At 42.0% G+C, this 26,320-nt stretch overlaps 1 protein-coding gene across 1 annotated transcript in view; it reads right to left on the minus strand.

Annotated features, from left to right (window-relative positions):
* Positions 1–26,320, minus strand: part of exoc4 (exocyst complex component 4) — a 525,449-nt gene that overhangs the window by 449,596 nt on the left and 49,533 nt on the right. The window contains exons 3-4 of the mRNA XM_041202882.1: positions 10,551–10,735; positions 91–200 (exon numbers count right to left, since the gene is read on the minus strand). Of these exons, the coding sequence (XP_041058816.1) occupies positions 91–200; positions 10,551–10,735 (295 nt within the window). The remainder of the gene's footprint in view (positions 1–90; positions 201–10,550; positions 10,736–26,320) is intronic.

Consider the following 26,320-nt stretch of genomic DNA (forward strand, 5'->3'; position numbering starts at 1 on the left):
CGCCCATAGGCGGATCACTACTACATTATCCTATAAGCAAAACTTCAAGTACAGCCATCATTAACTTGCTTAAGGGATCGAGATACTCACCAGCAGTGCTCCCTGAGTTACTGTACTGTGAGCTATCCATAAATTTCCGAGAGGTTGATACCAAGTTGACATCAATAACAGGAACAGGAGATGTATCCTTCCCCAGTAAGCTGTACAAAAAAAAAAATTCCCATCAATTTTTGCCCCAAAAATTAAGTAGCTAAGTATCAAGTCAACAAAGCAAAAAACACCAAATGCTGAGATAAAAGCAGCAAACACTGGAAACAAATTAACACGTTAGGCAGCATTTCTGGAGAGAGAAGTATAGAGTGAACATTTTAGGTAACTGGCTTATGATCGGCATCCTGTCAAATTACCAAGTCAAGCATTAATTGAAGTGCTAATACTTCACTTACCACTGCCTTTACCAGCAAGATCAAAATCATCAGTGAAGGATCAAAATTACAGCACATTGGATCACTGCGGTTGCATTGTCAAGTTAATGCGATGGCCAGAAGAAGTCAGAATCATATACTTGGGTGACACAGTTTAAAGACACCTTTAAAGTTTTTGGAGCAGACATATGCTGGAATGAATGTCAGTTTGAAGTGACAGATTAGCAATACAATATAAGAGCAAGGCTCCCCCCAACTTCAAAAAAAAAGAAAGGAAGCAAACGTATTGTGAGGAAATGCTTGTAGGAAGGTGCCACTTAACCTGCCAGGGTCAATGGGTGATTATGTTAGTTCCTTAAACATAAAATAAAAAAAGTGATGAATGAGTAGTTGCGAGGAAACCAAGTATGCAGTTATACTGCACCAAACAAACTGCAGAGATTCAGTTTAGAGTCTGTTGTTGTTCTGGAGAATTGATTTATTGTCTCAGGGAACCCAATATGACTCCCAAGATTGCACACTTTATCTTCTTTATCTTAATTTCTATCGCCTTTGTCATCCAGGGAGCTCTGGATTTGTTTGTCCTACCCTTCCCGATTAAGGTAACATACTTGACTGTGCCCAAACCAGCTCCTCTTTGAAGGTAGCCCATTGTTCAGCTACTGATTTTCCCGCCATTCTTTGGTTCCAATCTATCCAGCCCAGCTCTGTTCTTGCCCCATTGAAGTGCGCTGTCCGCCAGTTGATTATTCTTACTCTGGATTGATCAATGTCATTTTCCACCGTCATCCTAAACCTTATGATACAATGATTACTGTCCTGTAAATGTTCTCCCACTGTCACTTGATCTACTTGGTACACCTCATTTCCAAGAACCAGGTCTAGCAGTGCCTCCTTTTTTGTTGGACTGGACAATGTTGTAGGAAATTCTCCTGAATACAATCGAGGGACGCTTGTCCCTCACTGCCCTTTACATTACCACTACCCCTATCCCAGTCTATACTGGTAAGTAAAGTCCCCCATTATAACTTCCCGATGATGTTTACACCTAATTTCCTTGCAGATTTGTTCCTCTATATCCTTCCCACCAGCTGGTGGTCTATACATTACACCAAGCAATGTAATTGCACCCTTCTTATTGCTTAGCTGTAGCCAAATTGATTCTGTCCTTGAATTCTGTGACACATGCTCTTTCTCCAGTACTGCAATGCTCTCGTTAACCAAAAATACCACCCCTCCTCCTTTTTTCCCTTTCCTATCTTTTCTGAACAGTTTTTAACCAGGAGTATTTAGTACCCAGATCTACCCTTCCTTAAGCCAGGTGTCTGTTATTGCCACATCACAAATCTACAAGGCAATCTGTGCCTGTAACTCAGCAATTTTATTAACTATACTCCACGCATTTGTATACATGCAGTGTAACCCAGATTTAGAATTCATTACTTGCTCCCCTACTCCGACTCCATCTATTAACTTACTATTCTCTATTTTAGTGATTTCTGCCTCTCCCAGCATTTTGTGCACAACTGGTATTACTTTCTAATATTCTCTCCTGGTTCACACACCCCTGCTGAGTTAGTTTAAACCCTCCCCAACAGCACTAGCTAGGAATCATGCAATGAGTAACATCTCCCGACTCCCTAAAGCCTGTCCACCATCGACAAGGCAAAAATAAGGAGTGTGATGGAATACTCCCCACTTGCCTGGATGAGTGCAGCTCCCACAACACTCCAGAAGCTTGACATCATCCAGGACAAAGCAGCCCATTTGATTAGTACCATGTCAACAAACATTCACTTCCTCCACCAAGGAAGCACAGTAGCAGCAGTGTGTACCATCTACAAGATGCACTGCAGGAATTCATCAAGTCTCCTTCGACAGCACCTTCTAAACCCACGACCACGACCACCTAGAGGGACAAGGGCAGCACCTGGAGGCTCCCCTCCAAGTCACTCATCATCCTGACTTGGAAATATATCGCCATTCATTAACTGTCGCTGGGCCAAAATCCTGGAACTCCCTTCCTAACAGCACTATGGGTGTACCTACATTACATGTACTGCTGCGGTTCAAGAAGGCAGCTCACCACCACCTTCTCAAGAGCAACAAGGGATGGGCAATAAATGCTGACCCAGCCAGCAAAGCCCACATCCTGTCAATGAATATAAAATCTCAGTCCTGGCTCTGTACAGGTGCAACCCATCCGGCTTGTTCAGGTGCCATCTCCCCCAGAGCCAGTCCCAGTGCCCCAGGAATCTAAAACCTGAATTCAAATTTTGAATGAGAAGCTTGAGTATTGCACTCATCAGGACACTTCATGAGAAGACTAATATAAAGGAAAAACAAAGACTAGTGAATCGTATCAAGCAGCATCTTCCAGACGGTGTTCGTAATGGGCAAGGTACAGACCTTACCCAACCACCCCAGGCTTGCAAAACTTAAAACTGTGTCCAACATGAGATGTAATTCCACGACTGAGGATCATTTAGCATATGCTGTCCATTGTGCTAAGAATTACACTGACAACCAATTTAAGATTGTTAATTGGGCCTGCAGTGTAGCACGTTTGCGTGTACTGGAAGCCACATATAATAATACACAGGGCACTGTTCTTTGAGGACAGAAAGAACATGTACACACATTGTGCCTGTTTCAGGTAAACAAAATAAGTGACAGCCGTTCACTGACTCATTCCTCAGGGCAATGCCTTGACCAATCAGGGTCAAGCTGCCTAGTTTAAATTTCAAACATTGCTTGACAGATAACTGTCAGCCACCTTCACTGGTGTATTATTCCTTGGCAACGACTCTATCAGAGTCTATGTGCCAAACAATCAGCACTCTCTTCTCATACAGCATAAATTGTTCTTTTCCCCTTAAATTGGTATTCTTGCAAAGCATCCTGATGATTGCAAGATTTAAAGCTGCGATGTTTCTTTTTTCAGCAATACTCAAGTTCTGTATGACTAAGTGACCGAATGAGAAACTGTTTCCTGTGGCAGAAGGGTCGGTAACCAGGAGGAACAAATTTGACATGCTTGGCAAAAGAATCAGAAACAACACTAAGGGTGGGGGAAAGCAGGTTCAGTAGTGACTCGCAAATGGAACTGGATAAATATTACAAAGAAAAAAAAAGTATTGTGCTCTGGGGAAAAGAGGAAGTGGGGCAAGTGTGACTAATTGGATAGCTCAAAAAGTAAAAGGGGTCAAATTGCCTCCTACTGTGCTGCACCAGTCCATCATTCTATTTCAAATTATTTGATAATTCAAATCATCTCGGTCACAACATAAATACTAATTGAAGTGTGACTAGTTTATGTCATTAGTATGCCCACAATTAGGTATTACGAGAAAGTTAGGAGCAAAATGTTCAAGGCTGAAATTGAATAAAAAAACATCCAGTCAATTATTTTAGATTTAAACTCATTAGTTTCCAGAAAAGGCAATTTTCCAGATCTGACTAAACTAACAAAGCAATAATTTTGCCAAATAATGTCATAGAAATTAAATGCATCTTGAGAACTAAAAAAGTATGTAAACTGGATGTATAATCAATGTAACTAAAACTCAAAATGTTTTTATTGCACCAGCTGTCAGCAGGCATAAAAGCATTGTAACGTTTGATACGTTTTATTCTTCAAGGTTTTCCATAAATATGGGTTAGATTGAGTTAGTTATTCATGAACATCAGAGCTTTATTTAAAAAGCTGAAGAGTAACAAAAAGGGAACTGCATCTACAAGTTGAATTGTACTTTGAATCAAATGAAAAGTAATTTAACTTGACATTAGGCCACTCTCACATGGCACAGTGCCTCAAAATGGAAGTGCTCCCCATTCTAGGACTGTTTTCAAATCAGTTCCATCCAAGAAGCTAATTCATCAATAAAGTATTTGTGAAACACTTCAAATCCTGCGTTTGAGTTCAGAGAGGTTGCAGATATGCCTGTGAAACTGAAGTGATAGGGAGCAAAGTATTTATTTGCCAACTGATTGAAAGGGGCATTTCAAATAGTTTGGTGAGTGCAAGACACAATGGATTACTCCAAACAACTTGGACCTAATTATTTATTCACCATTTTAGATCGAAGATCAGTTTCCAAAAATTGCAATTATTGCAGATCTGATTAAAAAATTAACATACAATAATTTCTGCCATATAATGTAGTAGAAACTCTGTTAGTTTTTTGCTATTCACATGACGAGGGAAAATTAAAGGAGCCAGATTTTAATAGAATCATCCAGGCCTATTCTGAGTGCCTTCTGCTAGGCACTTCAGTATTACGCTGGCAAATGTCAGGAATAAGGTCAGTTTCCATTCTCCTTTCAGATAGTAGTGCATCTGCAGGCACTGGACAACTTTAAGAGATAAAAGCAAAAAATGCAAAGTTATCACAGTTATTCATGAAGATAAACGAGAGGCCAATGACTCACAAATGCAACATGCAGATTTTACACTGCCAGAGTGGTGCTGCCCCTTCCTGTGCACCTTGTTACAATCTGAAAATATTTTGTCTATCGAAGTGCAGGCTCCACAGGTCCATGCTCCTGTAACCCACAGCCGAACTGCTTCAATAAAAGCAGTTGTCAATTAACCACTAACAAGAACCAAGGACTGTAATCAGGTCAAAGTTGGTTGGAACGATCCATTGTGTCCTGCGCTCCCCAAACTATTGAAAATGCTCCTCTTCAATCAGTTGACAAATAAATCTATCTATCACCTCGGTTTCAGAGAAATCCAAGTTCCCTGTATGAGATATTGACTGATGCGTGTTTTCATGACAGTTATTTATATGACCACCCCTCATGAAATACATCAGAATCTATCTTGTTTTACTATTTCATCTTTGGAGAAAATCCTTGTGGGTTATTGCTTTAGATCTTATTTAACTGGAAAAGGGTTTCTGTTGCTCAAAGGTGTTCACCAAAGATCAATTCTGAATCATTGATGCCGTAAATTCTTACAGCCTGTTAAACTTTGTATACAATTCTCATTGCATGCATCACCACTTTCGTAAGTGTTTGTTAACCATTAAAATACTAGATATAGAATCCATTATGCCCTATGCAAAAACATTTTACACAATGAGCATAGTATTCACTGGCTGGAGAATAAGGAAGTAGGCAATTTTTTTTCTTCGGTACAGGATTTTATTTGAGGAATTTTCTTTGGGTAGTGATGGAAATGAGGCAGCTGATAATCAATATCACTGCTAAATGCACTGGCCTTGTTATCAGTTATCCTTTGACTAGAAGTTTGCCTGTAACTACAAAAAATCCTCAAGTTCCTTCCAATTTTCAATGATTGATATTGAAAGCATAATTGGATTTCACTAAACTATTTCTAAGCACATTTTATTCTTTCCAAAATTTCAATGACTGCATCCATGAATTCAAGCAATAAAGCGGGCGAGTCCACTTAAAAAGGTTGTGGGACAGAAAACAAAAGACGGCATGATGATTGCAAAAAAACCAGAGGAGAGATGAGATTTTTTTCTTGCAACGAGTTGCTGTGATCTTGAAAGGGTGCTGAAAGCAAATTCAATAGTAACTTGCAAAAGGAGTTACACAGTTTCTTTAAGATAAATCTCCAGGGCTATGGGAATAGAGCAGGGGTGTAAGTGTAATTGCATAGCTCTTTCCAAGAGCCAGCACAGGTACGATGGGCTTCTTCTGTGCTATATGACGCAATAAAGAGAGATAAAATACATTTAGGAATAATTGCTTCGCATTTATTTAGATATGAAATAAACACATTTGAACTACCACCTTGCACACTGAGGGACTCAAATGAATCAGTCAAAAAGACCTGGCTGAGCAGAGAATATAGGTCAAGAATGAAAGATTATGAAAAAGGTTTGCACAGGCCTTGAACATTTATATACCAACACTGGCAGACACCTGCAATATATTGCTCAACAAATAGGGATATGGAAACACATGCACACTTCTGTTTAATTCTTTCATGGGATGCAAGTGTCACTGGGAAGGACACCATTTGTTTCCAATTCTATTTGACCTTGGAAAGATGGTGGTGAGCCGCTTTCTTGAACTACTGCAGTCTATGTGAAGACCAACAGTGCTGTTAGGTAGGGAGTTCCCGGCCCCGCAACAATGAAGGAATAGCCATATAGTGTCAAGTCAGCATGGTGCATGGCTTGGGGAGGGAATTTGCAGGTGGTGGCGTCCCACGCATCTGCTGTCTTTGTTCTTCTAGGTGATAGAGATTGTGGGGTTGGAAGGTACGGCCAAAGGTGGCTTGGTGAGTTGCTGCAATATTACTTGTTGATGGTATACATTGCTGTCACTCTGTGCCGGTGGTGGAGAAGGGGAAGGGATGATCAAGCGGGCTGTTTGTCCTGCAGGGTGTTGAGTGTTATAGAGCTGCATTCATCCAAGAATGAGAACATAATAAGGGCAGGAGTAGACCTTACAGCTCCTCAAGCCTACCATACCATCATTGTTAATCCACCACTTTCCTGCTGGCTCCCCATATCCCTTAATTTCCCGACAGATCAAAAATCTGGCTAAGTCTGCATCCACAACCTTCTGAGCTACAGCATTCTCAAGATTCAAGATCCTTTGAGGGAAGAAATTTCTCATCTCAGTCCTAACTAATCACCCCTTCACCTTAGACAGTACCTCAGTGTTCTAGATTCCCCAGTCAGGGGAAATCACCTTTCAGTGTCCAGCCTATCAAAACCGTTCAGAATCTGAAGAAGGTCTGCTGTGGTGGGATTCAAACCAGGGTCCACAGAGCATTCTGCTGGGTTTCTGAAATACTTGTCCAATAACAATACCATTAGGCCACCACCTGCTCTGAAGAGTCATACGGACTCGAAACATTAACTCCGTTTCTCTCTCCACAGATGCTGCTAGGCCTGAATTTTTCCAGCATTTTCTGTTTTCCTTCAGAATCTTTTCTGTTTAAATGAGATCACTTCTCATTCTTCTAAACTGCAGAGAGTACAAGCCCTATTTACTCAGCCTCTTAAGATAAGCCAACCATCTCAACCCAGAAACCAATCTAGGCAAGCGAGGAGTATTCCATCGCACTCTTGACTTGTGCCTTGCAGATGGCGTGAAGGCTGCAGAGAGTCAGGAGTGGAGTTGCTCGCCACAGAATACCATGCTTCTGACCTGTTCTTGTTGCCACAGGGTTTATGTGGCTGGTCCAAGTTGAATTTCTGATCAATGGTAACCTCCCAGGATTTGGAGGTATGGGATTCAGTAATGGAAATGTCATTAAATGTCAAGTGAATCTGCCTAGCTTCTCACCTGCTGGAGATGGTCAATGCCTGGCACTTGTATGGTGCACATATTATTTGCCATTTTCAAGCTGTATATTGTCCATGTCTCGTTGCCAGTGAGCACAGAATGCTTCAGTATGAAGAGTTGTGAATGAAACCAAATAATGCAATTCTCAACTAACATTTCCAATTCTGACCTTACAATGGATGAAGGGTCACTAATGAAGCAGCTGAAGATAGTCGTGCCTAAGGCACTAGGGCAGGGGTGAGCAACTTTTGTTCAACCTCAAGGGACTTCACAAAACATGCACAAAATCAAAAAAACTTAGGAGCCCCAAGACAAAAATTCAGCATTTCTAATCCAAATACGTGGCAAATTGTCAAGTGTCTCTGGTAGAATGAATAATTTGCACATATAATGACCAGTAACTTTTAAGTGGAGTAGCAATTGAGTTGGATTGTCACTCTGCTTGTAAATACTTAGCTTGATGGTCCAATCTCGCCTGAACTTCCAACTCAAGCCGGGCAAGGTCTGTGTAGCACAGCGCGTTCCCGAAGCCTATGGTCAGGTGCAGCTCAGTCGAGGATGAGTAAACCATGCCACCCCTTTTTTTATGGCACTTGATATTTGTGTGTGTGTGGGTGGGTGGGGGGGGGGGGGCGCGCCGCGGGGAGGATGGGTAGTTGGGCAGGGGGAGGGGTGCAGTTGGTTGATTGGTGGGCGGGGGTGGGGGGTTGTAGTCGGGAGGTCACATGCAGGTCCTGTGGGTGGGTTGCCGGGTTGGGGAGGGTGGGGGGGGGGGGGGCGGTGGTGGTGGTGGTGGTGGAGGTTAGTCGGGGTCCCATTGGGAGTCAGGGGAGATCAGTATGATAGTTACCCAGAAGCTAAAAGTGCTCTTCATTCTTCTAACCTTTTCTGGGTAACTACTGCTCTATGCCAATTTAAATCGCATTTTCAGATGGTCCCCAGTGCAGGACAATTGCTCATGGAAAGTTCCCAGATAAGAATTGCACAGGTGTCCCCAGTGCTCCTTTAGGGTCACCTCCAAATAACCAGATGTGCTGCCCTGACGATCAGAAGTTACGGGCCAATATACTGAATTTACCCAATAGAAAAAATATCAAAAGTAAATTAGATCTAACTCTAATTATTGCTTTTTGATGTGTTTTGCAATAATTTTGTCAATAAAGTATTCTTTAAAACAAACTTTAACTTAAGATGCAGAGAATTAAGTCAATTTTATTGGCTATCGATTCATGTGATTAAAAAAAGCTTCCAATAGCACATATAGAAAAATTCGTCATCACAGCTACATTAGAACAATATTTGTCACAACCATAAAGCCTGTTCCACAAATCAAAGGCATTATCTATAACCATAGTCCAGCTATATCAACACACTTATTTACAGTACAATGATTTTTTTGTTAGAACAATCATTTGAAAATCTGAAGTGCAGCACATTGAATAGCCTTTTATCCTCACAATAAAACACAGCACTTACTTTACTATTTAGGCATTTTTCCATGTTAAGGCGATCCAACTTGAAAAAGTAGGGAGCTGCAAACTAGATGTTAAAGTGCTACATGCTGCTCGGGAGCTGCACATTGCAAGCACCTGACCTAGGATAACCATCTTCAGCTGCTTCATTAATGGCCTTTCCTCATTCATAATGTTAGAACTGAAGATGCTCACTGATGATTGCACAGTGTTTAGTACCATTCACAACTCCTCAGATAGTAAAGCAGTTCGTGCCCACATGCAGTGAGACCAGGATGCAAAATGTTTTTGACAACTTAGAGGGAAAGCAGAATTGAATCAACCACATGGCTGAAGGATTTTTTTAATAAAGTGCCCTACTGAAGGAGTTTCTACACAGGCCAAGAAGAAAAAGAGGGCCCTGTCAATACTAGCCTTTAATGGGCCACGAGAGAAAAGAAAGGAAACCTTACGAGTGAATTTCCTTGTACTTTTCCTTCCTTTCCAAAGGGAAAAAGGTCAGCCTGAGCTTGAGAAGCCTGTTACACAGTCTGGGGGATCTGTGCCAGTCCAATGCAACATGCTGATTAAAAAAAAAAAATTCATTCATGGTGGGAGTTGCTGGCAAGGTCAGCATTTATTACCCCATCCGCAGCTGCCCTTGTTCAGGGGGCATTTAATAGTCAACCACATGGCTGCAGGTCAGACCAGGTAAGGACGGCAGATTTCGTTCCCTAAAAGGGCATTAGTAAACCATATGGTTTAATTAATTAACCATATAATTCCAGAATTTTACTGAATTCAAATTTCACCATCTGCTGTGGTGGAACCCAAAGCTTGACCCTGGGTTTCTGGAATACAAGTCCAATGACAATACCATTAGGCCACCACCTCCCCCAGAAATTATTACATAATCACAGTAGCAAACAACTCTTCCCGGGGCAGAGCATAGAGCAATATGACATTCAGCAGATCTCAAGTGGTTCAAACTACATCTAATCTGAAGAAAGATTTCTATCGTGAGAATACTATTAGTTACTGACAACTCCGCTTCCCATATTTTAGGTTTGACTAATCAATAATAACATATCGTATTGAAGAAACATCACTGGAGCATTTACAGTCTTACAAATGACTTTTCCACTCTCAAAAAAAAATACACAATGCCCCTTTATTTAAACTTCAAAAAACAGAGCAACTCCAGAGACATGTGCAAACAGTAGGATTCATTTTTTCAGTCGTGACCAAAGCATTAACAGAAATTTGGGCTTTATAGATGTCAACAGACCTGCTGCATATTCCAACATTTCCTGGTTTTATTTTAGTTTTATGCATTTGCTGCTTTTTATTTCTGTTCTCACTCATATTTTATTTGTCCTCAGTTGCATTTCATACTGACCCGATTCTGTTCTTGTCCCGGCTTTTACTGCCCACACGACTTGTGGATTTAATATACAGGTGGCGGTGTAACTCATCAATCAGGACCAGGTGCATGTTCAATTTCTTGCTGTGGAGCTCCAGACGCAGGTCGCTCAGTCCTTCCACCTGCAGCAGCTGCCCCTCCAAAGAGTCTACTGCGGAGACCTAACACAAAACAAGAGAGCAGACAACTCAACTATGACTTTTGGTTCCTGCACTTAATTATTAACAATCATTAAAGCTCTGAGGTTTTAAGCCACCCTTGGCATAGTCTATAAAACCCAATTTCCATCGGGAGGGCAGTCCCAACTCAGTTGTACCATCACATAGTGACATTCAGTAAAATCCATGTAATCCTTCAAGTGTTTAGACATGCTGGGCTACATCTCCCAAAACCCAATTATAAAGCTCCACTCACTGAAGTCTGAAAATAAATGACCAGTTCAATAACTTTGGGAATTTTTCAAGGATACAGAGAGATGAGAGAAGAATTTAATAAAACAGAAAAGAAACCCACAATCCAAATGTGTAAAGGTCAACGTATGCCTGATTGAATGCAGCTGGACTCGACAGCTGCCTTGTACAATTGTCCTCCAAATACACGCAATTTCAAATTTGTTGTAGGCCATTACACTAAGTTTGGCATCAGGAATCGTACCAGTGTTTTTTTTTGGCACATGCACTGGCAAGTTTGCAGCTGAATCATGCCATCTCTGCAGCTGGCAGAGCACACAAAAGGTAAAAGCAACCAAGACACAAAGTATCAGGGAATAACATCAAACTCAAAAACAACCTCCAAGCGCTTAAGACATTGATTGATTCAAGTAGGTACCCAAACTATTATCTGTACCCAACAACTTCATTTAACTTGAAACTAGTTGTTTCTAAATTGAGAGTTTATTTTCTATATTTTGCAAATACATACAAGTTATGCCACAAATCAGCCATAATCTCATTGAATGGTGGAGCAAGTTGGTAGGGCTAAACGGCTTACTCCTGTTCCGATGGCGGTGTTTTCCAAACTTTTTTCCTGTGTGACCCTATTTTAAAAGCTCCAGAAGTCATTTGACCCCAAAGTGAAAATTTGGGGAATGCAGGAGTTCTGGAGTGGGGAGTTGGGGGGGCCTTCATCTGCTGAGTGAGAGAGGGTGGCCTTCAATTGCTGAGAATGGAGGTGCTGGGCTTCATCTGCTGGGCGATGGGGGTGGGGAGGGGGAGAGAGGGTGGGTGGGGGAGGGGGAGAGAGGGTGGGTGGGGGTGGGAGAGAGGTTGAGCACGGTGCTAAGTCTGGGATATATTTAAACTGCAAGGCGTTTAAAAAATGCAATTACTTTGTCATAGCCGATTTTTGTGCAGGAATCAGGCCTCAAAGATCTGTGCATAGGCCGTACCTTTTGTAATATGCTGGTCTGACCAGAACATCGAGCATTGTTTCATGCCATGTAACATGATATAAGACGGTTCCACCATGTTGTACCTGCACTGAATCTTGCTACCAGGCTGAGCACCATGTCGTTTAGAAGGAACTATGTTGCACACTATGTCCTGGTTCTTTTAATGATAAAAAGGTACCAATCACTCATAAGGGATTGTGCAAACATATTGTGTGTTAATTTATTAATTTGAGGCACATGTGAACAAATATACTTGGACAGAAAACTTGAAGACATGAGCAGCAGGGCTGTGTCTGTTGTATCCTGCTCCAGGTTGAAAAGAAACATGACACACTCCTCTTAAAGTGATGACATGCTGCTAGCCCTTAAAGGCTCCATTAGAAAAAAACCGCAGGGATTTAAGGGGGCCTTGCAACTGTTAGCATTCATTCAGAGTTCCACGCCAGCCATTCCTGTCTCGGAACCTGCGACCCCAGAATCTCGTCTTACGACGCACAGTTTGTGAAGTCTGTTCTCAGACTTCCTGCAGAAATGGGTGTTTGTGGATTCTCACACATTAATATTTCAAGCACTACTTATGTTCCAACCTTGCATTGCTGATGCCAAGCTAGAAGCAAAGCTTGATTGAAAACACGAATGACATTATATTTGGTTGGTATGATATTTGCACAGTCTAAGTACTTTTTGTGTCCAGCAGAAAAAAAATCAATCTTCAATGTCAAACTATAGGCTTAATTTGGCTGTGCTTTTTGAAATTTTCCCAATTAAAGCAAACACAATGGGCTACCAAACTGTCCTATGGACCAGTTAAGCAACAGCTTGACATAGTCACTCACCAAATCATATCTTAGAATTGTGGTATAAGGGTGTTCGGCAGAGCAAGGGTTCATGTGGTCCGAGAGAACAGTACGACCCATGGTATGATGCAGGGAGTTACATGATGGTAGACTGAGCATATTAAGAGAGTATGGAAAGAGCCAGCATGTAGACAGCCCCCATGTAGGGCTGTACTCTGGCTATGGGTTACCAATAAATGGTTACTTTCAACCACACAAGCCTCCAGGCCTCTTAGTGAGAGGCCAAATAACCCTACAACATGATGGCAGTGAAGGGTGGATCTTGAAATCCTAGAGAAGCTGGAGAAGGAACCCAGAATCTAAAAGCATGAAAAACTAAAGAAGCTGCAGTCTGATCTGCAAGAAGCACACCTAAATTGAATACACAAATGGAGATCACCTAAAAAGGAGTTGAAAACACAGTTGGAGATTGCCAAAAAAGCTGAAAATATGGTTGGAGATCGAGAACCTCCATTGCAAATGTGGAGGCCGGAGGACTCCATCAGGGCATGTGGAGGTCCATTGCCAGACCTGATTGAACGCGGAGTCAAGGGACCTCGCCAAATCACAAAAAGGGTGAGTAATATTCAGTAAAAAGGCAGAAATTACCTTGTAAAAGAGGCAGCAATCAGGCTCAGCACTAGCATTCCAAAGCACAGCTGGAAGAAAGCTACAGCAATGGATTCACAGCGAGCACCATAACACCAAGCTCGACTGAATGAAAAAATAGTTTTGAAAGCAGGAGGTAGAGCTTAAAAAAAAAAAAATCGCCTTCCATTTGATTCCCAGGCTTATAGAAAGCAGTGAGTGGGACCAAACTTCTTGTTTTCAAAGTTTCCTACAGAGAGAATAAGTTTTAAAACATGGCCTTGTCAGTGCAATGGGAGCCCACCAAAACCCAGCAAGCATGGGAAAATCTGAGAGAAGAAAAAAAAGGTAGCAAGTGGAGCCATCTTGAAGAAGAAATTTTAAGGAAGTATTCACCTGTTATGAAAAACAGTTATGGATGGTAAATAAGAACATAAGAAATAGGAGGAGTAGTAGACCACACAAATCATTGAGCCTGCTCCTCTATTAAATATGATTATGGCTGATCTTGGGCTTCAAATCCATTTTTCCAACAGCTCCCCTTATGCCTTAATTTGCTGAGACACCCGAGATCTGTGTGTCCCAGCCTTAAATGTGTTCAATGATGAGGAATCTGCAACCCTCTGGGGTAAAAAGTTTACTTACAGGAGTACATCAGGATTAAGTCTGAAATCAAAAGGAGTACAACTTAATGGGCTGAATTTTGCTGTCGGCAAGCAGGGGACCGGGCCCGCTTGCCGATGCGTAAAATTACACGGGATGACGTTGGGAGGGAACCCCCGATGTCATTGCATCCCATTTAAATTTTCAGGAAGGCGGGGGCACAGCAAAATCAGCTGTGTGCCTGCCGACCTGTCAATGGCCAATTGAGGCCATTGACAGGATCATTAAAACAATTAAAGGACCTGCCCGACCAACCTTAAGGTTGGCGGGCAGGCCAGGAGTCCCGGCAGGCAATAGAAAAACCATGAAACTTCATCCACTGGCAGGATGAGGTTTCATGTCGGGATTTAAAAAGTTTAATAAAGTTGTTGTGTAATTTATGAACATGTCCCATCTCATGTGGGACATTGTCACATGAGGGGGACAAGTTAAGGATTTTTTTCCTATTTCTAACATTTTTAAAAGTGTCAGCAATCTCCCGGCAGGCAGAAAATTCTGCCCAATAAGTTTTTACACTTGTTTGGTGTGTTTGCAGATGAAGTAAAGCTTAAACAAGGTATAGATGAATCTTCAACCACAGTGACGAGACATCAAAAGCCTTGGACAAATATTTTAACCTCCAAATTGTAGAGAGTGTAGAGAGTGAGAACACTCCCAATAAAGGGCTGGGGGTGGTGGGAGAAGAGCAAGAGATCGCAGTGTCAGGGATGGGGGGGGGGGGTGGGGGTGGGATACTCAAGCAAAACACCAGGTGGTTGAAGAAAATGTCAGTGCAATGAAGCGCATGAGCCAAAGAGTTGAGGGCAGAACAAACGAGAAGCTGAAAAGCAGCCGAAAGGCTTAAAAAAAAAAGAGCTTTTTGAAAATACTGCCACATTATCCAGACTGCAACAGCAGGTGGCAGTGTAGAGCATGCAGCTTGCTGTGAATGAAGGAAAACTATCTGAGGTAACCCAGAAGAAACAAAACTTGAAAAAGCAAATGAGGCTGATCTACAGGAAAATTTTCATATCAAAACTGATTTGGAGTAACTGAACCAAAAGTACAGCCAGGCACAACAGCTGGCAAAAAACGTACTCAAAGAAGTTGCTCCCCTCAAAAGACTCTGAAGAATCAATACGTACCCATGGAAAAACATGGGGAATTTAAAAGGATGTTGAATACTATTTCAGCAAAAGCTGCATTGGAACTATCAATAGCAACAAAGCAATGCACTGAAGCTTAACCTAAGTTGACAAGAGCTCAACAAGAAAATAAACAGTTGAAAGAACAGCTGATTGTCCTTCAAGATCAAATGCATTGGGAATACATAGCCCTTCAGCAGCATGAAGAAATGAAGACCGTCTTGAATAGCAGAATGGGAGAACAGCAGATCAAAGCGGAGGAAAGTCCATTGAATTAGAAGAAACTTCGAAACAGAGTAATTGAGCTTCATAAAAGAAAAAGGAAAACCTATTGAAGAACCTTCACACGCTGCAAGAATTCCTGAGGTCAAAGTTTGTTCCTCTGGAAGACTGCAAAGAACTAAGATGAATTTCTTGTCACTCTCAGCCAACTGAAGAACTAATTGGCAGAGAAGTCTCAGCAATGTTCCATATTCCAGGAGGAAGCCAAGAAATACAAGAAAGAGACTCAAGAACTGAAAAACCAGCTGAATGGAAAAGAGGAGGCACTTAAAGGAAAAGTAGAACTTTCCAAGTTGCAAATGGATAATGAAGCCGTGAGTAGCACAATTACATAACCAAGGCAAGTTAAGACTTTGCCAGAGGCTGACCTAGCCAACATGAAATCAAAATGAAGAACAAGGACAAAGCTCTTCCCCAGACAGAGAAAGAAAAATCAAAAATAGATTAGAAAACGTAACTCGGATGCTGTGGATCAAGGAACAAGAAAGAAAAAGCACTGGATGCCTCAAATGTACTGAGAACCATTGTGTTGTTGAAACATGATCAAAATGAAAATCAAGAACAGAGAACGTAAAGAAAAAGTTGAACAGCTACAAGAGAAAGTAGAAGCTCTCACAAAGGAACGTGAAGAGCCTCAGAGACAAGCAGAAGTAAAATTGAGGAAAGTGAGCTTGAAGAGTAGCACGTAGGAATTATGCTCTGCTAAGAAAAAAACTTCAGTGTAGAGAACCAACTTTCATGTACGGAAGATGAGTTTGCTAATGAAAAATTAGTATTTGATTAACTTACAGTATCTGAAGTATCTAGTAAGCATTGTGAAAAGAGCAATGAAATTTTTGAACTTTGATCTAGTCTGAAACATGAAAGATGAGACATGTAGTATAGTAGGGCAAATCCAAACTTTAAAAGCAGATAACTCTGAAACAAAGACAACTAAACTCAGAGTGGTTGCTGTGCTGAATGAAGAGGTTCATAAACTTGTAAAAGAATTGGAAAATAAGAGAGTTAACAAACATTTGTCAAAAATTACGAAGCAAGCGTAAGGAAGGTTCCAGTTTTGAAACTTCAAAGGCCAGAAAGAACACGGTGGACCCAACAGGCAAAGAAAACCCAAGTCCACTCTAGGAATGAATGAAGTGAACATTCCCTTCAGAAGGAACGGGCCAAACCCATGGTGTCTGAACAAAACAGATTGTCGATAAAGAGAAACAACGCAAAGGAGCGCAAGAAGCAAAGCAAATGGAGACAACTAAGTATAGGAACACAGTAGTGCAACTTCAACACCAAAGTCAACCCAAAACAACTGAGACTGAGACTACTATTCCTCCAGAAGTGACAAGAACAAGATCCATAAAAATTGCCAAGCCTCCAGGCCATCTGAATTTATAAATCAGGGACTTCAGGCAGGACAAAAGGGATAGTAGGTAAAGATTGTACTGTTAATATGTTGGGTAGAGAATTGGGAGGAGGTCTAGTATAAGGGTATTTGGCAGAGCAATGGTTGATATGGGACTAGAAAACAGTGCTGCCCACAGTCTGATGTAGAGAGTCACATGATGGTAGATTGAGTACAGTCACAGAGTCTGGAAGGAGCCAACATGGACACAGCACCCATGCAGGCTTGTACTTTGGATATGTATGCAGTTATGGGTTACTAACAGGCGGTTTATGTTCAACCATACAAGCTTCCAGACCTCAGTGATACCAAACAACCTTACAACAGAACCAATGTCCCAGATTCCTCCATCAACATCCTGGAGGTGTCCTGACCCACCAGCAGGAGAAATTCACCAGATGTTGCAGCAAAGTTGTATACAGGTGGGAGGAAGTGGCCCTGGAATCCTCAACAATGACTCTGGGCCCCATTAAATCTCAGACATGAGCAAGGAAACCTCTTGCTGATTATTATCTACTGCCCTTCATCAGCTGATGAATCAGTGCCTCTCCATGTTGAATAAGCAGTGAGGGTATTCTGGGTGGGGGAACATCAATGCCATTACCATGAGTGGCTCAGTAGCACCAACACTGATCAAGCTGGTTGAGGACATATCTGCCTGACTGGGCATATGGCAAGTGATGAGGGAACCAACAAGAGAGAAAAACCTTCCTGGCTCACCCTCACCAAAATACCTGTCACAGATGCATCTGTCAATGATAGTACTGGTAGGAGTGACCACAATCCTTGGGGAGACAAAGTCCATCTGCACACTGAAGATACCCTCAGTTGTGTTGTGTGGAACTACCACTGTGCTAAATGAGATAGATTCAGAACAGATCTAAGAGCTCAAAACTAGTTTCCATGAAATGCTGTCAGCCACAAGGAGCAGCAGGATTTTATTCAACCACAATCTATCAACCACAACCACAATGTAACCTCATGGCTTGGAATTTCCCTCACTGTACTATTACCATCAAACCAGGAGATTAACCCAAGTTGGATGAGGAGTGCAAGAGAGCATGCAAGCCGCAGCACCAGGCATATGTAAAGATGAAGTGAAGCGACAACACAGGATTACATGCATGCTTAACAGAAGAAGCAGCTCATGAGAAAGCAAAGCTATCCCACAACCAATGGATCAGGTCAAAGTTCTGTAATCCTGCCACATCCAGTTCCGAATGGTGGTGGATAATTAAACAGTCGTCCACACAAGCATGATCATCCTCAAAGATGGGGTACCCAGCACACCTTGGAAAATTATTTCAGAAAAGAGTGCATTGTTACATTGTTCAAGGAGCTGCTTTTGGCTCTGTGATGTCTTCCCATTTACTTCACTTCAACAATCACAGTGCCTAATCGAAGGAGGTTGGGAGAGATTTCCTTCTTTAACCATATGAACTGACAATTAATTATCAAAAGAGCAGCTTTGATTATGGTCTGTAAATTCCCCTCCCTTCAATAAAACATCAACAACATGCCACACAATGCCTTTGATAGTTCAGTCAGTACCTGGACCTCAATGGTTGGAGAAATATAGCTGCAAACTGTTATGTTCCTCAATGCACTACGCTAAAATTAAGATCGTCTTGAAGTTACAGACAGCAGTTAACTGAGGTTAAGTAAACCTAATATTGAGCCCATAGTTATGGGTGTGTCACCAAAATCTAACAAAACGGAAATTAATTTTCATAATCTCTCCTCAAAGCCACAAACTATGAGAGTTTTTTTGATGATGTAACTAGTAGGTAGATAAAGGGGAACCAATACATGTACTATACTTGGATTTACAAAAGTGAAATCCAGGTCATTTTCATTTGCTGCTTCAGAAAGTTCTTCCTCACATTCCCCTTCCATTTCTTATCCAAAATCTTAAATCTGTACTCGCTAGCCTTTGTACAATCAGCTAATGGGGAGAACTTTTCCTTGCCGACTTTATCTAAGCCTGTTATAATTTTGTACGCCTCCATCAAATCTCCCCTCAATCTCCTTTGCTCCGAGGAGAACAATCCCATGCTAACCTTGTAATTAAAACCTCCCATCCATGGAACAATTCTGGCAAATCTCCTATGCAGGCTCTCAAAGATCTTCACATCTTTCCTGAAGTGTGATGACCTGAACTGGATGCAGTACTCTAGTTGGGGCCTACCTTAAGCTTGATAACTTCCCTGCTTTTGTGCTGAATGCATCTATTTATAAAACTCAAGTTCCCATTTGCCTTGCTAACCACTCCCAATGTTGTGCCACTTGCAAAGATTGATGTATATGCACCCCAGGTGCCTCTGTTCCTGCACATTCCAAAATTGTGCCATGAAGTCTTTCTCGCCTCTCCCTATCCCTTCTACCAAAAATGTATCACCTCATACTTCTGTATTAAATTTCATCTGCCATTTGTCTGCCCATTCTGCTAGCCCATGTCCTGTTGCAAATAATTCATATCATTCTCACTATTTGCCATGTTTGGTATCATGGGGAAATTTTGAAATTTTACTCCGTATTCCAAGGTTTAAGTCATTTATAAATAGCAAAAAAAAAGTGGTCCTAGCCTGACACTTGGGAAAAACCACTGCCCACCTCCCTCCAATCCAAAAAACAATCTACCACAACTCACTTTCTGTCCTTCAGCCAATTTTACATCCAATTGCACAGCTACCCTATTTCACAGGCCCCAGTTTTGTTAACCAGTTTTTCATGTGGTATCTTGTCAAGTGTTTTCTTCAAATGAATATCAACAATCACTACATTCCCTTTATCAATCTTCTCTGTTCCTTCTTCAAAAAACGTAATTAGATTAGTCAAACATGATATGCCTTGTACAAATCCAAGCTGGCTCTCCTTAATTAGTTCAAGAGTACCTAAGTGCTTGTTGATTCTCTCCGCCCCCCCCACCCGCACCCCCCCCACCCCGATTAAGGATTCAAAAGTCTTACACCCACTGATGTTAGATTAACTAGTCTGTTGTTGCTAGGACTGTCCTTGCATCCTTTCTTGAATAAAGTTATCACATTTGTCACTCTCCAATCTCTGGCACCTCCCCCATATCTAGCAAAGCTGGAAAAATTAAGGCAACCCCTTCTGCTCTTTCCACCCACTTCCTTCAGCAACCTGGGATACAAGCAATCTGGATGGTAACTTATCTACCCTAAACATGGCCAGCCTTCCCAGTATCTGTTCTGTTTCAATTTTCATTCGATCCACTACCTCCACTACCCCCATTTCTCTGGAGTTTAGAAGAAAGACAGTTTATCTCAGTACAACATAGCAGATTCTGAAAGGGCTTGTCGGGGTGCACAGAGGTTGTTTCCGCTGGCTGAGGAATCTAAAACACGCGAGCACAGTCTCAGGGTAAGGGGGTAATCATTTCGGACTGAGATAAGGAGAATAATTCTTCAGGGGGTTGTGAATCTTAGGAATTGCCAACCCGGAGGATTGTGGATCCTCCATCGTTGAATATATTTAAGGCTGAGATTGATTTTTGGTCTATCAGGGAATCAAGGGATCTGAACAGCAGGCAGGAAAGTGGAACTGAAGTCTAAGGTCAGCCATGATTGTAATGAATAGCAGAGCAGGCTCAACAGGGCATTGGTTTGCTCCTGCTTCTATCGTTTGTGTTTGTGTTCTTAGGGAGATTCCAGAGATCCAGGGTATGCTCTGGGGACCTGGATTTGAATCCCATCACAGCAGATGTGGAATTTGAATTAAAACACCTGGGATTAAAAGTCTAATGATAACCATGAAACCATTGTCAATTATCGTCATCAAAACCCATCTGGTTCACTCATGTCCTTTAAGGGAGGAAATCTATCCTTACCTGGTCTGGCCTAAATGCGACTCCAGACCCATAGCAATGTGTTTGAATCTTAAAATGCCCTCTGAAATGGCACCATGCGCAATAAATTCTGGCCTAGCCAGTGACGTTCACATCCCATGAATGATCACAATAAAAAAAATAATGCAAACTATGGCTCCATTGATGATTTTTTTCTTAAAACGTCAGACTTCCTATATAAAACAAAATTTCATGGGACTTCAACATTGCTAGCTAGGCCAAAAATTGTTACCCATTCTGAATCTCTCAAGAAGGTGGTGTTGAGCCACCTTCTTGAACCGCTGTAGTTCAACAGATGTAGGTAGACCTAGAGTGCAGCTAGGAAGTGAGTTCCAGGATTTTGGTCAAGTGACAGTGAAGGGACAGTGAAGGGACAGTGATATATTTCTGAGTCAGGATGGTGAATGGCTTGAAGAAGATCTTCTATGTCGTGACGTTCCCATGTATCTGCTACCCTTGTCCATCTAGATGGTAGCGGTCATGAGTTTGGAAGGGACCGCCTAAGGAGCCTTGCTGAGTTCCTGCAGTGCATTTTGTAATTAGTATACATTGTTGCCATCATGCATCAGTGGTGCAGGGAGTGAATGTTTGTGGATGGGGTGCCAATCAAGCAGGTTGCTTTGTCCTGGATGGCGTCAAGCTCCTTGAGTGTTGTGGGAGCTGCACTCAGCCAGGCAAGTGGAGAGTATTCCATCACACTCCTGACATGTAGATGGTGGACAAACTTTGGGGAGTCAGGAGGTGAGTTACTCATCACAGGGTTCCTAGCCTCTGACCTGCTCTTGTAGCTACAGTGTTTATATGGCTCGTCCAGTTCAGTTTCTGGTCAATGGTATTCCCAAGGATGTTGAAGTGGGGTTTCAGCGATGATAGTGCCATTGAATGTCAAGTGCGCTGGTTAGATTTTCTTCAGTTGGAGATGGTTGTTGCCTGACAAATATTACTTGCAACTTGTCAGCCCAAGCCTGGATATTGTCCAGGTCTTGCTGTATTTGGATATGGGCTACTTCAGTATCGCAAATGGTGCTGAACATTGTGCAACCATCAGTGAACATCCTCAGTTCTGACCTTATGATGGAAGGAAGGTCGCTGATGAAGCAGCTGAAGATGGTTGGGTCAAGGACACTACACTTATTTTACAGTATCTATCACCAATGAAACCTCATTTAGAAACTGAATGTTGCCACCATTCTGGGAGACGAGGGACTTCTTTCCTTTCGAAAAAACATTTTCAGTAGACTAGGATTCTGTTCTTGAATGTGTTACCAATAAAAGCTTCCCATTTGTTTATTATGCACTTAGAAGCTGAGCAGCTGGGCATATTAGTCTAGGTTTAGGATTCTTGTATTGGGGTTTACATCAATTTTGAGTCGATTGAGGTTTGCAAGAGATAATCAGATTCAAATAACAGATCAGCCCTTGTTACAACATGCACAATTTTAAAGGAAGATCTAAGAACAGGAGAAATCTGGAAGTGGTAGTTGGTCACAAATCTCCAGCTGCTTCAGCAATGACGTTTCTTCCATCATAAGTTAGAACTGAGGATGTTCACTGATGATTGCACAATGTCATGCCACCTTCAAAGTAGTTGGTCAATCACATGGGATTCATACAAAAAAATAAAGTACAAAAGATAACAAGCAGTCATTTGTGGAATGTCTATGAAATGGCTTTTTGGAGCAGCTTGTGGTGGAGCCCACTAGGGAACAGGCAATTCTAAATTTAGTGATGTGTAACGAGGCAGATTTGATCATGGAACTTAAGGTGAAGGAACCCTTAGGAGGAAGTGACGATAATATGATAGAATTTACCTGCAAGTTGAGAGGAAAAAGCTGGAATCAGACGTAACAGTATGACAGTTGAATAAAGGTAACTACAGAGGCATGAGGGAGGAGCTGGCCAGAATTGACTGGGAGGTGAGCCTAGTAGGAAAGACAGTGGAACAGCAATGGCAGGAGTTTCTCGGAGTAATTTGGGAGACACAGCAAAAATTCATCTCTAGGAAGAAGAAGCATACTAAAGGGAGGACGAAGCAACCATGGCTGACAAGGGAAGTCAGGGACAGCATAAAAGCTGAAGAGAAAGCATACAATGCAGCGAAGAGCAGTGGGAAGCCAGGGGATTGGGAGGCCTACAAAGACCAACAGAGGACAACTAAAAAAGAAATAAGGAGGGAGAAGATTAAATATGAGGGTAAACTAGCCAGTAATAAAAGAAGATTGCAAGAGCTTTTTTAGATATATAAAAGGGTAAGAGAGAGACACAAGTGGACATTGGGCCGCTGGAAAATGACGCTAGAGAAATAATAATGGGGAACAAAGAAATGGTAGAGGAACTGAATAGGTACCTTGTGTCAGTCTTCACGGAGGAAGACACAGGTAACATCCCCAAAATTCAAGAGAGTCGGGGGGCAGAGGTGAGTATGGTGGCCATTACCAAGGAGAAGGTGCTAGGAAAATTGAAAGGTCTGAAGGTGGATAAATCACCTGGACCAAATGGATTACACCCCAGAGTTCTGAAGGAGATAGCTGCAGAGAGAGTGGAGGTGTTAGTGGTGATCTTTCAGGAATCAATGGAGTCAGGGAGGGTCCCAGAGGACTGGAAAATCACTAATGTAACCCCCCTGTTTAAGAAGGGAGTGAGGCCAAAGGCGGAAAATTACAGGCTGATTAGCCTGACCTTGGTCGTTGGTAAGATTTTAGAGTCCATTATTAAGGATGAGATTTCAGAATACTTGGAAGTGCATGGTAAAATATGGCAAAGTCAGCATGGTTTCTTCAAGGGGAGGTTATGCCTGACAAATCTGTTAGAATTCTTTGAGGAGGTAACGAGTAGGTTAGACAAAGGAGAGCCAATGGATGTTATCTACTTCGACTTACAGAAAGCCTTTGACAAGCTACCGCACACGATGCTGATCGTAAGATAAGAGCCCATGGTGTTGGCGGCAATGTATTAGCATGGATAGAAGATTGGCAGGAGGCAGAGAGTGGGGATAAGGGGGTCCTTCTCAGGATGGCGGCCGGTCACTAGTGGAGTTCCACAAGGGTCAGTGTTGGGACCACAACTTTTCACTTTATACATTAATGATCTAGATGAAGGAATTGAGGGCATCCTGGCTAAGTTTGCAGATGATACAAAGATAGGTGGAGGGACAAGTAGTATTGGAGGAGGTGGGAAGGCTGCAGAAGGATTTAGACAGGTTAGGAGAATGGGCAAAGAAGTGGCAGATTGAATACAACGTGGAGAACTGTGAGGTCATGCACTTTGGTAGGAAGAATAGAGGCATAGACTATTTTCTAAATGGGGAGAGAATTTAGAAATCTGGAGTGCAAAGGGATTTGGGAGTCCTAGTCCAGGATTCTCTTAAGGTTAACTTGCAGGTTGAGTTGGTAGTTAGGAAGGCCAATGCAATGTTGGCATTTATTTTGAGAGGACTAGAATATAAAAGCAGGGATGTGCTGCTGAGGCTTTATAAGGCTCTGGTCAGACCACATTTAGAATATTGTGAGCAATTTTGGGCCCTGTATCTCAGGAAGGATGTGCTGGCCCTGGAGAGGGTCCAGAGAAGGTTCACGAGAATGATCCCAGGTATGAAAAGCTTAACATATGAGGAACGTTTGAGGACTCTGGGTCTATACTCGATGGAGTTTAGAAGGATGAGGGGGGATCTGATTGAAACTTACAGAATACTGAAAGGCCTCGATAGAGTGGACGTGGGGAAGATGTTTCCATTAGTAGGAGAGACTAGGACCTGAGGGCACAGCCTCATTGTAAAGGGAAGACCTTTTAGAACAGAGATGAGGAGAAACTTCTTTAGCCAGAGAGTGGTGAATCTATGGAATTCATTGCCACAGAAGGCTGTGGAGGCCAAGTCATTGAGTGTATTTAAGACCGAGATAGATAGGTTCTTGATTGGTAAGGGGATCAAAGGTTCTGGGGAGAAGGCGGGAGGAATAGGGTTGAGAAACTTATCAGCCATGATTGAATGGCGGAGCAGACTCAATGGGCCGAATGGCCCAATTTATGCTCCTATGTCTTATGGTCTTATACTGAGCCTATCTAAAATGCTAGTTTGGTTCCAGCTCAAGTATCATAGCCAATCCTGGGCACCACATTTCGGAAAGATATCAAAGTCATGGAGAAGGTACAGGAGAAATTCACTAGAATAATTCCAGGATGGACTGAAAAGCTGGGATTGCTCCCTGTTAAAGTAGAGAAAATTAAGAGGAGATATGACAGAAATGTTTAAAATCATAAAGTGTTTGCAAAGTTTCACGTGATTTACTGTTTCCATTGGCTGAAAGGTCCATAACCAAAGGACACAAATTTAAGATGATTTACAAAAGAACCAGAACTGAAGGAAAAGCTTTTTTAAAAAAACAGTTTCTTATGCACTGCCTGATAAGGTAGATTTAATAGTAGTCTTCAAAAAGAATTGGATAAATACTTGGTGGGGGGGGGGTGGAGAGAATTGCAGGGATATGGAAAAAGAGCTGAGGAGTGGGACTAACTCGACTGCTCTTCCAAAGAGCTGGCAGAAGCTCAGTGGGCTGAATGACCACCTTCTGTGTTCTTTTCTTGGGTTCGAAGGGTTGTGAAATTAACAGTACAGGAACATACTTAGAAATATTAGCAAGAACAGGCCATTAGACCACTGGATAACCACTCCAAAAGATCATGGGTGATCTTTGACCACAACTCCAATTTGCTCCCAGTCTCCATATCCCCTGATTCCTCCAGAGGCCCACAACTGGTCAATCTCAGCCTCATATATACCAAACAGCTGAGTATCCACAGACCTCTGGAGTGAACTTCATAGAAAGCTTCAAAGTGAAGAAATTTCACCTCATTTCAGTCGTAAATGGAAGACCCAATCTCCTGACACTAATCCTCCTAACTCTAGGCTCCCCAGCCAGGGAAAACAATCTCTCAGTATCTACCATGTCAAGCCCCTTCAAAGTCTTATATCTTTAAATGACATCACCTCTTATTAGAGGACAACCCTTTCATCCCAGGAATCAATCAACTAAATATTTGCTGCTTTGACTCCAAGAATATCATTCCTTCGGTCAGGAAATGAAAATTGTGCCAGTACCGCAGGTTTGGGCACACCAAAGACCTGCAGAGTTACAAAAAGGATTCTTTACTCTTGTACTCCAGCCTCCTTGCAGATGGTCAACATAACATTTGCCTCCCTAATTGCTTGCTGTGCTTGCTTGTGTTTCGTATATGAAGAAGGCCAAATCTCCCTGAATACCAAAATTTTATGTAGATCACGGTGTATAATTAGACCCGTCATATAAAACAATCCCATTTTTCGACACCAAAGATAACATTTTTGCATATACTTGGCATGTAAGTTGACCCCCATTTTCAGCCACATACATGCTATACTCACATTAGTAATTCACCTGAATTTTTCTTAGCCACAAATGGATTTTTTAAAAACTCATTCAAGGGATGTGGGCTTCACTGGCTAGACCAGTATTTATTGCGCACCCCTAATTGCCCTTGACAAAGTGGTGGTGAGCTGCCTTCCTGAACTGTTGCAGTCCATGTGGTGTTGGTACACCCACAGGGCTGTAGGAGAGAGAGTTCC

Source organism: Carcharodon carcharias, chromosome 13 (assembly GCF_017639515.1).
Source record: "Carcharodon carcharias isolate sCarCar2 chromosome 13, sCarCar2.pri, whole genome shotgun sequence".
Lineage (NCBI taxonomy): Eukaryota > Metazoa > Chordata > Chondrichthyes > Lamniformes > Lamnidae > Carcharodon > Carcharodon carcharias.